This window comes from Macrosteles quadrilineatus, unplaced genomic scaffold (genome assembly GCF_028750875.1).
Source record: "Macrosteles quadrilineatus isolate MER2022 unplaced genomic scaffold, UCM_ALF_1.0 Scaffold_5__1_contigs__length_97177068, whole genome shotgun sequence".
NCBI lineage: Eukaryota > Metazoa > Arthropoda > Insecta > Hemiptera > Cicadellidae > Macrosteles > Macrosteles quadrilineatus.
Window position 1 is genome coordinate 51,686,839 of NW_026542598.1, and position 14,510 is coordinate 51,701,348.

At 35.2% G+C, this 14,510-nt stretch overlaps 1 protein-coding gene across 1 annotated transcript in view; it reads right to left on the reverse strand.

Annotated features, from left to right (window-relative positions):
* The window catches only part of LOC128994794 (proton-coupled amino acid transporter-like protein pathetic), a 51,598-nt gene that overhangs the window by 14,730 nt on the left and 22,358 nt on the right, over positions 1 to 14,510 (reverse strand). Inside the window, exon 2 of the mRNA XM_054419572.1 lies at positions 9,616 to 9,663. Within this exon, the coding sequence (XP_054275547.1) occupies positions 9,616 to 9,618 (3 nt within the window). The 5' untranslated portion in view covers positions 9,619 to 9,663. The remainder of the gene's footprint in view (positions 1 to 9,615; positions 9,664 to 14,510) is intronic.

The following is a 14,510-nucleotide window of genomic DNA, read 5'->3' on the forward strand; positions in this document are numbered from 1 at the left end:
TATCTGAAAGTAAGGGTATTTATTTATTATTGGTGTAATTAAAAAGCATGAATAAAGTTTCCCAACGTTAATTATGTGATATAACAAATTTTGATTTCATGTAAGGAATGGCAACAACTAATACTACTACCTATGCAACAATCAACCTTAATAAACGTCTCATTCTGAAACACCGAATTTAAGCTAAATGGTTCATGTTGCCTTGCTTCACCAACCTAGGATCATAACTGAGCCATGTAACACCCTAAACAATTACTTAAGCAATACACCACACGGATTGAAGTGTAAGTCTAATGTTCCAAAATCTGCTACTGTATATTATTAATTCATCAAGGCGTGAAGGATGGCAGAGTAGTGCGCCCTATGTGAGAGGTTGGCAGACTGTTTTGTATGATACGCACTAAAACAATCAAAAAGTACTTTCAAGAGCACTACAAAATGGCAAATTCTCCCTAGTACTGTACAGCCGGGTTGTCTCAATGTATCCGCTTCCGTTCCGTGTCGTACAAAACGGAACAGGTGTGCGATTTAAATGGCATTCAATTGATCATGCCTAGTTCACAAGAGAAGTGTCGGATAACCAACTATATAACTATAATCATTGACTATATACCACAACGAAATTGTTGTGGTATATAGTCAATGCTATAATCCAACTGCATAGCATATCTGCGGTGTGTGCCGAAGTTCAAAAATTCTGAAATTATAAAGATGCTTGCAGTAGCCTTAACAGTACCCTTTGTGTGCTAAAAAGTAAAATCTCTGTAGCTAAGAAAGCAGTCTTTGTATTATAAATCAGCAATTTGCATTCATAAAGCGTCATGTGAAAATAGAACTACAACACGGTAGCTGGGAGATGTAAGCTCCACGTATTACAACGCCCTACACAGGCTTTGCGTGATCATGTTCACCAGATGTTGAGGTGTTATCTAACAGCTGACAACTGATAACGATACATCTAATGAACCCTGATAAGCGATACACGGGGGAGAATTTTGTGACACTAACATGTGCTAAAAGATTAAATGTTCATCACTTCGATGGTATATGACCTTAATATTCCTCGGTGAAAACTGTCAAGATAGTGAAGGGAAGTTATACTGCGTTATTGAAATAGGCTACTGTTGGATTAGGTATTGCAACAACACTACACTCATCTAACGTCTTTATTTCATACAATTTGTATAAGGTACAAACACAGACAATATAATACTATATTGTCTGTGGTACGAAGCTACCCTTTATCAGTGCTTTCAATATAATAATCCTGGCTGAAGAAACAGGTGATATTAGTCAATATCAAAGCTACACATAAATTCGTTCCATGCACTACAGTTACCCTTAATACAATTAATTTCAACTTAAAATACGTACTAAATACATTCCTGTTAAGTGATTGACTTGCATTGTTATAACTGAAAAAGTTATGGTTTAACTGGCCGTTTAATATAGTTATGAGTGTTTTAAATTTCTCGAAAAATCAAGGAATAAATAGTACACATTAAAACCAACATCATACAACGGACTTAGTTATACTGTAAAATTGTGAAATATATTGGATCTGAAAGGGATTTTTTTTACTTTGCAGCTGAACTCTAATCGTGAACTAATCAATTCACTAGTGGACGAAATGGGAAGAATCGCAAACCAACTGGTTGAAACTTTTAAATACGAGGAACAACTCGGTTCGATGCGATTCTTTCAATGTTTATACATAATTTGGTCCAATGCATTACTCACTTTTATATAGTGCTAAACACCAATTTAAAATAATTTATCAGTAGCCATATGGTCAGTGCGGCTTGGCTTATACACATGTTCACGCAAGGATGACGTCACACGAGTAGTTAGTCACTGTAGACCCAAATCAATATATGCGGCGTCCAGGCGTCCAGTTGTTCACAAACAGTCAAATTTAATACTATAGCCGAATTTATCTTAGTTTGTGTCTGACTAGCTGACAAACTTCTGCCCCGGTTATTAGTGTATACACACGAAATCTTCGACTTACCAAGACCAAAGAGGTCGCAAGACCAAGAGGGAGAACTAACATAAATAATTATATTAGATTTATGCGAAGCAGACAAACGAGAATGCGAATTTTAAGGCGAATAAATATGGGTGAATGATTAGTTTTGTATTAATGAGATAATAGCTTTGTTACTTTGTTATCTATATAGATTCATCAGCCAGGCAGGATAATTAATTATTAAAACTCCAATGGTAAGGGACAACTGGGTTTAGTTTCGAACCATCAAAAGCTGGTAATCAGAATATTTTCCGTCCGATTCTAAGAAGTCATCTTAGAATCGGACCGAAAATATTCTGATAACCAGGCAATCACGCAATTGCTGTTCTACTCAGCCACCCAGCTAAATATCGTATGTTAATTGTCTACACCGGTAGGGATATCGAACTCTTGCTATCGTAAATCATAATATTCATGCATGAACTAGGTTGGATAGCTTTCTTTATCAAGGGGTCCTTTCAATATCTATGAATGTTAAGGGGTTTTACTCGCACTTTTCGTAGGTTTATCTTTTGCAGGCTCTGCGACTGCCTAGGTTTATTGTTGTGAAGTTTTGCTTTAAGTTATGAGCTTGCTTTTTGCCATAAACCAAAGGTATCATTGGTGATTTAATACATACATAAATGCATTGAGATCAATACTAGACGCAAAAAGAAAACAAATCTTTATTATAAAACATCAAACACATTAGCCATCTGCTTGCGCTTGTTGGGTGTGGCTTTGCTTAGTCGTGTTTTTAACGTTCCGAGGCATGAGTGAGATGAGAGTATTTTCTAAAGTTACATGGAAATTTACGACTTTTTTGTGAGTTTGCAGTTTTATGAGTTTGTTTTTATATTTGCTAGTTAAGTACCGGTACTATTGCATGATTTTTTTGAAACAAGTTAAAATACTAAGTAACAACGCTTTAGTTGTTCAGTTTGACTTAAACTGTTGAAATAGTTATACAAGTCAGAAACTGTAGGTACAATGAAAACTCAACGATTCCAGTGCCATCAAAATAATGTCGTCGTCTAAAAACAAACAAACTCCAGCTTGCTGTGCATGGACTGAATATTAATGAGTCTTCACTACATTTACATAAGAACTATTTAACATGCTCATAACGTAGATATACTATGTTACACTAAATTCCCTACAATATACATATAATAACTTTATTTCTACAACTAGCTGTGTGCCCGTTCTACGCACGGGGATCTTATAGTAGTCAGTTGAAACCTTCTTATATTAAGATTAAGAACAGCAGTTAGTTTGGATATTTGCAGATATGCTGGCAAAACTATTATATATAAACCTTCGCAAATACATTATCTGACAGTTCAAGCCAAAATAAATGCTTCGCAATTAAATGTCACCCGGATCGTTATGGTCCATATGTCCAATGATTAAACTAAAAAATGTTTTATAGATCCATGAAGCGTAGCCCTAAATTAGGCCTATATTTGAAAGTTACTTTCCACATCGGTTAACTTAAACGTATGTAAAGTACTACCTCAACCTCACCATTTAATACTTTCTTCCGGTTGACATTTTCAGTATCAAAGGTGCTCTTGTCCATTCCGTGAAACACTGAGAAATAAGGACATTAATGCGTTACCAACAGACATACAAACAACAATCCAAAAAAGGCCACGAACTATTGATACATAAACAATATAAAGGCGTAAACAATTCATGATGGTTTGCCCAACAAATGTTTTACTCAAATAGGTTATCATTTTCTTAGCATACCGGGTAAGCTAAGATTTGGAATTCAGACAGAAAAAGCAAAACTTATACAGAGTTAAGACATCACTTAAATTGAATACGGACGGCTCTAATAAATAAGGTGCAACACCAACGATAACTAAATTTGTAAACTACAGTGATGTGTTGGTACCTACGTAAAAATGATTCTAGCAGCTACCAACGGTTCTAAGGAAAAGAACCAGTACCTACGTAAGAACCTACCTAAGAACTATAGTACATCCGACAAATTAAATACATTAATATCTAGTCCCGAGGTTATTGATCTCTTGCTTTTGGATTTTCTCGTAAAAAGTTATAGCGTAAACTTATCGGTGTCAGTTTGAAAAAAAAAACAACCTTACCCAAACAACTTTTTGTTATTTAATAGATTACGCATTCTCTAAACAATGATTAGTATATCTATTAACATTAGAAGGAAATGTGACGAAAATCACACAATGTTGGGGTTTTGGTCATTTGTAATTATATTTCTTATGTAGGTAGGCCATGTATTCTATGGAAAAGTACCGGTATCAAGGATCGTCGTCAAAAAGGTTGTTATGAATAAATATGTAGGCTTACGTACCCAAGATATGAGCTATGGGCCTATTGGCTGTATGGTCCAGCGATTGCATCACACGGTGAGTAGAAACAGAAAGTGACACATTGGAAAAGCGAGTTTAGCACTTCCTCTGTTAAACCTCTGTTACAATCACCCACTGCAGTTGTGATTTTTTACTTTACACTTTACACAACCGCCATTGAAGTGCCGTCAATGAGTGGAAACCTTTTTTGTAAGCTATTGGCGACGATCATTTCAGTGTCCAGCCCTATACAACACTGATTCAAGGTCTTCTTTCTGGTTCTCAAAACTCAAGAAACATTTTATACTCAAAGAATTTCTGGTTCCGATTTGGACGATGTCTAGTTATTTAATTTCATTTACGGTTACACTATTAGACTATATTATTGTACTTGCGATTAATTAAATCCGTTATGTAAAAAAAACGTTTTTAATCTCACTTGGTTGGGATTTGCTTTCAAAACGTGATTCGAAATGGTTGCGGTATTTGTAAACAACATTTGTAAACATATCATTGACAGCTAGAAAAAATAATCTTGATCCGAACAGCTGTTCGTTATTTCATAGACGATTATGTGATAACAATTGAACGAAAATTTGAAAAAAATCTCACAAAACTGCATTTTTGAACGTCCGTAATTTTATTTACAAAGTAGTGAGGCTATATTTAAATCACTAAAGACACTCTCGCCAATCCAGTGAATACGTTAAAATGACTTGGATCTTGATAGGTACTCTGGTTTTCACGGAGAAGATTGCGTAAAATGCCATCTTGAGTGTTACAGACAAAGGGAAAGACAGACAGACAGACAGACAGACAGACAGACAGACAGACAGAAATAGAGATAAGACTCGTTTCTGCTTCTTTAATGTATAAAACGTAAAAATAACCTAAAAGTATATAATTCTGAGCAAAGTACAGACAAAACTCTAATTTTATTTATATAGATTAAATGGTTGCGGTATTTGTAAACAACTTTGAATGTAAACATATCAGTGACAGCTAGAAGTGAGAACTAATCCAAACAGCTGATCGTTATTTCATCAAATGTAATAGGAAACATTGGGAGAAAATTTGACAAAAATCGAACAAAATTGGGTTTTTGATTGTTCGCTATTTTGTTTTCAAAGAAGCCAGGCCATGTTTTGATAGCCCAAGACACTCTCACCAATCCAGTAAATACAGAAAAACGATTAGAACCTTGATCGGTACTCTAGTTTCCTAGGAGTAGGCCGCGTAAAATGACAATTTGGCGTTAACAGACAGAGTCACAGAATGGACAGACAGATATACAGACAGAAATTGAGATAAGACTCGTTTCGGCTTTCTTAGGCTATGAAACGTAAAATTAACCAAAAACTGCATGATTCTACGCAATGTACAGACAAAACTATAATTTTTTTTATATAGATCAAGTCTTTCAAATACCCCAACCATTTAACCAAGCCGAACTGAGAACTATACAGACATCTTTTACTTAACACTAAACTATTATTCTATCATACTGAGAGAGAAAGCAGATGTTTAACAGCATTGCACTTTGCGGAGGGCTAATTCCTCTGTTCTTTTTCTATTAACGACTAGCTGTGTGCCCGTTCTACGCACGGGGATCTTATCATAGTCAGTTAAAACCTTCTTATATAAAGCACAGCAGTTGGTTTGCATACTTTCAGATATGCTGACAAAACTATTCCTTCGCAAATACAGTATCTGACAGTTTCAAGCCAAAACTAATGCTTCGCAATTAAATGTCACCCGGATCTTGTTGGTCCATATGTTATATCCAATGATTAAACTAAATAAACGGTATCAGCATTCTGACACATACTTTCTCCCATAAGTTTGTCAACAACCTTTATCATGTGTAAGCGGTGAGAGTAAATATACGGAAATGGGATTTGTACAATTTTGTTCAGAGTTTAAAGGACTATAACATAATGGTTAAAAGTATTTAAGGTACTACCTCAACCTCTTAATTTAACACTTTATTCGGGTTGACATTTTCATTATCAAGGCACTCTTGTCCTTTCCGTGAAACATTGAGAAACAAGAACATTAATGCGTTACCATCATACATACACACAAAAATACCGAACTTAATTAGGGAATCTGCTACGCTTTAAGCATAAAAAGGTACATATAAAATTAGTACTTGAAATCTTTGTTAATGCCATAAAATTTTATCATAACAATTTATATTTGCTTGGACCGGAGATGACTCGAAATTCTGTAGAAATGCTATCTGAATCGGTTTTTCTATATGAAATGAAGTACAGTAGGCCTACTATAGATGATTTAGATTGGTAATTTGTAATAAAAATTACCAAAATTGGCCACGAACTATTGATACATAAACAACGTTCAAAGTGTTTGAACAATTCATGATGGTTTGCTGAATAAATGTTTTACTAAAATGCGTTATAGTTTTCTTAGCATAACATTTTGGAATCCAGACAGAAAAAGCAAAAATTATACAGTTAAGACATCAATTAAATTGAATAGGCCTACGCCTGTAATAAATAAGGTGCAACACCAACGATAACTAATTTGTAAATTACTGTGATGTGTTGGTACGTAAAAATGATTCTTGCTGCTACTAAAGGTTAAAAGGAAAAGAACCAGTACCGTACCAAAAACCAACGTTTACAGTTAAGAACTGTAGTACAGCCGACCAATTATATGCGTTAATCAAGGTTATTGATCTCTTGGTTTTGGATTTTCTCGTAAAAAGTTATCGGCAATCAAAGTTATTTCCCATTAATTGCTTTATTTGTATACAACTCTTAATGTAAACTTATCGGTGTCAGTTTGAAAAAAAAACCTTATACAACATAACTTTCTGTTATTTAATAGATTAGGCCTACGTATTCTCTAAACAATGGTTGCTGGTATCTCGTATTAACATTATAAGGAAATGTGACAAAAATCACACAACGTTGGGTTTTTGGACGTTTATAATTTTATTTCTTAAGTACCTAGGTAGGCCGTGTATTCTATGGAAAAGTACCGGTATCAAGGATCGTTGTCGAAAGGGTTGTTATAAATAATTGGGTAAGCATACGTACCACACGTACCCAAGAGAAGGGCTATGGGCCTATTGGCTGTATGGTCCAGCGATTGCATCACACGGTGAGTAGGAACTATTGACTTTATATAGTCAATGGTAGGAACAGAAAGTGACACATTGGAAAATCGAGTTCAGCATCATCCGTAAACCTCTGTTACAATCACCCACTGCAGTTGTAATTTTTTGCTTTACACTTTACACAACCACCTTGAAGAGCCGTCAATGAGTGGAACATTGTTTCTAAGCTATTGGCGACGGTCATTAGTAAATTTAAGTTTCCCAGCCGTATACAACACTGATTCAATCTTGATTCAATGTCTTCTTTCTGGTTATCAAAACTCCAAAACAATTTTATACACATATTTCTGGTTCCTGACCTGGATGATGCCTAGTTATTTAATTTACGGTTACACTATATTATTCCACTTGCGATTAATTAAATCCTTTATGTAATAAAAACGTTTTTAATCTCACTTGGATGGGATTTGCCTTCAAAACGTGATCGGAAATGGTTGTGGTGTTTGTAAACAACATTTGTAAACATTTCAGTGACAGTTAGAAAAAATAATCTTGATCCGAACAGCTGTTCGTTGTTTCATAGATGATTATGTGATACAATGGAAGAAAACTTGACAAAAATCGCACAAAGCTGCATTTTTGAACGGCCGTAATTTTAATTACAAAGTAGTGAGACCATATTTTAATGGCTAAAGACACTCTCGCCAATCCAGTGAATACATTAAAATGACTTGGGTCTTGATAGGTACTCTCGTTTTCCTGGAGAAGATTGCGTAAAATGCCATCTTGAGTGTGTCAGACAGACAGACAGACAGACAGACAGAAATTTAGATGAGACTTGTTTCGGCTTCTTTAATGTATAAAACGTAAAAATAACCTAAAAATGTATGATTCTGAGCAATGTACAGACAAAACTCTAATTTTATTTATATATAAAAAAGATTGAGTGTACCGGTAGCTTGTCCATTTGGAAAGGATATCTAATGAATTATACAGAAGTATGGTACAAGATTAAGAGGGCAATCATAATCACCCCTTTGCCGATGAAATAATTAATGAAGATGGGGTGGAGTCTCGTGTGCTATAAATGAATAAAATTGACCTTATCGATCGAGCGTTTCTCAGCACATTGACTGTTTTACATAGCAACAACATACAACAAACCCCGTCCTACAACCTAAAAAAAAATACAAAACACATTCTCGGTTAGCTGATATAAGTGTAAAAGAAAAACAAATAAACGCTTCTAATTTTATTACTATTGAACTCCAAGTTTCGTGTAACTGCAAAGTTCTAATGATGCATCTAATGCTCTGTTGATATATCGGTATTTGAAAACATTATGTCACGTGAACAATTGATATGAAAGGAAATACTAATGGCCTTAATGAGCCCACATCCAAATCGAAGGATGACGGTTTTATTAATTCCGGGATCAAAGCGGGAGAGTAAATGTCAGATTGATTTAGTAAACAACTTCACTCAAGGTTAAATGAGGTTATATTAGGCAAGATTTAAATTGCATGCAATTGACAAACCATCAACTAATAACTTTGAACACACAATTGTTTAATCTTTTTATTGGCGTTGAAGTTTAAAATAATACTAGTACTAGTACTAGAAGTTTAACCTCTAATAATAGTTTTTACGCCACACTACATTATTTTGACGAACTTCCCACGCAAGGATTTAGTCCAGAAAACAGCTGTTTGCCGCCAGCTTATTCAAATGGGGTTTCATTGCGTACTACTGTGCTGCAATGAGTTTTGCCGGACACCAATCAGCTGATTATACTGTATTTAGGTGGCAGTGAGTGCTTATAAACAAAAACATAACCTCTTATGACTAGTGATTTTTAGTCCTTTAGTTGGTGGAAATATATAAGGATTTGTACGGATTTAGTAGTATGGCGTAAACTATCGTACGTAACTCGTCCAAAATGTGTGTACCGGACTCGTATGGTAATCCCGTACTCGACTCGTCCGGTAAACACTTATTTTCAGGACTAGTAACGTAATATACTATTTTTTAAGCTGGTAACAGGCACTTAAATATTTCTGATTAAAGTTTTTTTTCGCGAGAGATATTATCGTATATTAAAAACTTATTTGACAGGGATATAATTAATTAGTCGTTAGTGATATTTTTGTTCTATAAAATTTGTTTGAAAATATACGATAACTTACCATTGTGGTGGGATTTTTTACGGCTTCGGCGTAGAATGCGGGCAATTTCTGAAAAACAACAACAAATAATTACTAAAACTTCCTACGATATGTGGAAATGTACTTAGTGCTGAAACTAGTATTTAAACACCCTCCCTTCCCAAGGCTATTTTGTGTGTTGCTTGATATGTACTTGATTAGACATCGACAGAGCGTGTGTTTGAAGGCGATGATGACTGTAGGACATTATTATATTGTTATGGTTATTATATGGTGAAAGCTTTCTTACTGATTAATATCAGCAAGTTATTTTGGTCTGGAATATTCGTTGACGCAACGTATCCATTACATTACCATATGGAAATATACTTGAGAATCAAAATTATGAATGTTCAAAAACTTATTTCGAACTGACACAAAAATAAAATTGAGTATAAAAGGACTGCCGGGAAAGAAACACTGAACATACACGTGGAACGTAATGCCAGAAAGCAGGAAAGTCGACACTGAAGCGACGTTTCGCGAAGCTGATGCAGAGCTTTGTCAGGGACAGCTAGATCAGCTGATAAGTCCGAGAGTTTCTGGTCTGCAAATTTCAACGACAACTCCCATCCGGCGTTACGAGGCATAACAGCTGTCCGACAACTTCCTTTTGGCTTTGTAATTTAAACACTTCCTCTACGACGCTATTGGTCTAAACTCTGTCCATGCTGACCAGAATAAGATGTGCTTATCTTAGCCTTGCGACTAACAAGTCTCAAACGTAGTTAGTTGAAATTCAACTTGGAAACTTGCAGTTAAATTTATCTCAAGGCCATTCATAACGACTGACTGCTGACTGACTATTTATGTGTGAGTGTCAGTTGCAGCAGTAAATGTTTTATCGTTAAAGAGCGAAAGATGGATGTAGTATTAGTACTACTATACAGTAGAAAATTGACAGCGCGGCACACTGGATAATCCGACACTTGATAACTTTCATAAATTAATTCAAGTTGTGAACCATTATTCCATTCATAACAAATACTATACAAATAGTATACAAATAAAATCTAATATTTTCACAATATTCTTAACAGTAGGCACCTAGACTACTTTCAAAGCCACTACAAAATTTCTAGACACATTTGCAAAGTCGTATAATTGATTAAGTTTTATCTTTGACATTGATATCCTCTTGTTAAAGTTGTCACCAGTTTTAAAATTAAAATCGACGTAGTTGAATTGAACCACCAACAGATTGTCTTGTTGTAATCTTCAGATTTCTACTGAATACACATCCTTTCCAACCAAGTCAATCTGATAGGACTGCATTGTAAGCTATAGAATATTTGATGCCACATAAACTATCCTAGTGCGGTAATAAAAGTTAGGGAAGAAAATTGAGTGGACATCCCCAATCCCCATGTACAATTGAGTTAAGTTAAAGGAGCGCATTCTGTGAGAGGCTACGTTCTTTTTAATAAAAAATTGTCAACAGCTGGACTATATGGATGGAATGTCTATTCAAAAGTAAGCGATACTATTTACATTGGCCGTTTTTGCTATCGTAACAGAATCGTCACCACACACGTGGCCTACACCAAGCTGTAAAGTAACACGTCGCATGTGTTTGCGTTATCAGCTGTTCATTGTTGTATCAGCTGTTCTTGCTCCAGTTCACACGTCTGTTCCTTTAGCGTCACTGTCTAATAGAGAGGAAATCAATCAAGTGATGTTTCAAGGTCGAATTGGTAATCTATCTTTGACATGCATTATCTATAAGCCCTCGTAAATAAATAATACGAGGGGATTTGAATGTATATATGTTAAAAACATGTATATTATGGAACTACATTATGGTGATTGGTGAGACGTTTTAATTTGTATCATTCGCTATTTTTCCCTGTATGCCAATGTTCAATAAAATTAGGTCTACGTTTATTATACAGGGTGAGTTTTAAATGAGTTCCCCCCCTACTTTTTTCTACATTTCTTAAGATATCAACTCCGGACCACATCAGATCATTGTAGAGTAGTAAGTACTTCATTTTGACTGGGTATAAATGTTTGGCCGCCATCTTGGATCCGCCATATTGGATACAAAGTTTTTTTTTCAAATGCAAAGGTAGGGTTGTGACCCATTGTTTCAAACTAGATTTTTACGCTGAATACGATGCTGCAATCTGTTTTTAAAACTCTTGGTCCGTTCTAAAGTTATGAGTACTGTTTAAAACTTTATTTTTAGCCAATTTTAACATTGTGCAGTTACAAACTAAGACCATAATCGTATCCAAGTGATCATAACCAAGTGAAAATAGGTTGACAATGACTGGTGGTGTATACTTATCTTTATCTAGCTCTATTTTACGATTATAGTCTGAGTTTGTAACTGTACAATGTTAAAATGGGCTAAAAATAAGTTATAAAATGTTTTCATAACTTTAGAATGGATCAAGATTTTTAAAAACGGATTGCAGCATCATATTCAGCGTAAAAATCTAGTTTGAAACGATGGGTCACAATCCTACCTTTGCATTTGAAAAAAAAAAAACTTTGTATCCAATATGGCAGATCCAAGATGGCGGCCAAAATTTTATACCCAGTCAAAATGAAGTACTTACTACTTTACAATGATCTGACGTGGTCCAGAGTTGATATCTTAAGAAATGTAGAAAAAAGTAGGGGGGGAACTCATTTAAAACTCACCCTGTATATTGTATACGCATGGGCCGAAGACTGGGAATACATTATGTTTTTATTTGCACGCAGGATACACTTATGTCATCAGTTTTTATGTCTCACAATCGGTAGTTCGTAAACAGTTGTTTGGTTACCGAAAATCAAATTAACCGTATTTTACCCAAACTAGACTTTTCTATTTTTTTTCCACCCTCAGTTTTGTGGGTGATCTTATTTTCGAATACTGCAAGCTTAAGATTAGCTCGTTCTTACAACAAGTATTGTTATATTTTCCAGCGTTATAAAGACAGCAGTACACATGGTCAAAGGTACAATTCAATTGTGTTCTAAAACTAGTCACATCTTTAATGTGTCTGCTCAAATCTATTGTTAGCTATGAAGTTACCGTAATTGTTTGTCCGTCAACTGTCGACCATACTCTACAACAGTAAGTTGCACCATCAACTTTATATATTACAAGTATGTTCGTAGATTTGGACTTGGTAGCGTTTAGAGTGCTTTGATGAAATCTGAATTTTAATTATTTTATTTGGAGGTGCAGTAGGTTTATGAATTTTACTTTTCAATACAACAGCTTTGCTCTACTCTATTGCCGTTAAGCTATTGTCTACAATAAACCCTTTTTTGCTGAAACAATTTTTACAATATTTATACAAGTTAAATACCAAGAAACAAACGGTTAACAACAAACCCCAACCAAATAAATCGAACAGCATTAGTATTTAATTTTCTTCGACAGTTCCATACAGAAAGCATAACTAGGGAGGATGTTGTCTATCTATGGTTGCAGTTATGCAAGGGTTTGGCCGGTGACTAGGGTAGTGTTACAAGGGCTGTGGAGGGAGGGTCAGTCAATCCTGTTTGTCGTATTAAGCACCCTTGTACAGTATCATGTGTCATTCAGTAGATTATGTGGATTGGACGGTTTATATTATGTTCTGCAAACTGTCCTGATAATTGGCACGATTGGTGAATCGTGAATGCACCTACGTTACTGTATGTGACAAATACTAAAGCCAAGAATACATTTCGTAATAAACTTTGCTGGAAACTATCCAAGCCCAAGCATACTCAAGCTGGGGTTATACTTTAAGCGAGTGGACTTCAGAGTGTAAGCAGAAACTTCAATACAATCAAACTAAACAAGGTCGATATGTCACATAACCTTCACTTACATGACAAAACATTTATATTCTGTTTTAGCCATCCAGGCTATATGCATGTATACATGTAAGGTGCAAAATGGAAGAGACTACTTTTGACAAGGGTGGTTTGTTAAAATTACTTAATGAGAATATGGTCAGTTTGTCTTCACTTTTCTTAAAGTAATTGAGTACATGTACTTCACACACACATTTGTATCACGGTCACAAATCTCGCCGTCCATAAGTACGAAAACTTTCACCTATGTCAACAATACTCATCGGAAATGGCAACTATCTCCTGCCTAAAGAATATCCATTGTCAATAATCATCGCTTCCTTTATACCTTTGACCTCCATTTTAGTAAGGCAAATTTGCATAACCTTAATCTAATACCAACATCGGACATCATTAAGTGTTTGGGAGGTATGAACATCATTCGACAGCTAAGCGTGTGCGGTACGAGGGACTGAGACGGGCTTTGTATGTTGATGACTTGCTAATACAGTGACAGTGTACCTACAGCAAGCAACGCGGTGTCGGCGCATGCGCTGGATACTGATACTACCTTGTCGCCTTGTCATAGAGGTTACTGGCAACATTTGTGTCAAAATAATGCTTGGAGAGCAGAATAAAGTGTCTAGAAATGCAGAAGTAACAAAAAGTCATACGCTCTATCTACAACTTGTTACTATCTATTAAAGTTCTTGCAAATAAATACGGCAATTGACTAATTTGTCGAATAGTATTCGTCAAAGTTCCCCTTGCTGTATGCAGCAGTCTAGTAGTCAGTCACAGTGTTGAAGTCCAGGTTCGCTGATGTTGAGTAAACTCTCTCAACCCTTCTAGTTTAGGGCAAATTGTACAACGTTGGTGCTACACTCTGGTTGTAATACTAGAGAAATAAAAGAACTAAGCAATCGTTTACAAATTGATAGTTTTCATTGGTAATAATAGCTAGAAAATAGTTATATAACGGAAAACAGTCAACAGCAAAATACTATTTAAACAGACCTGAAGTAAAATTAACCCATCTTAAAATAATCTTCATGTGATAAAGAATGACACTATACTATTATTCTAAAATAGAA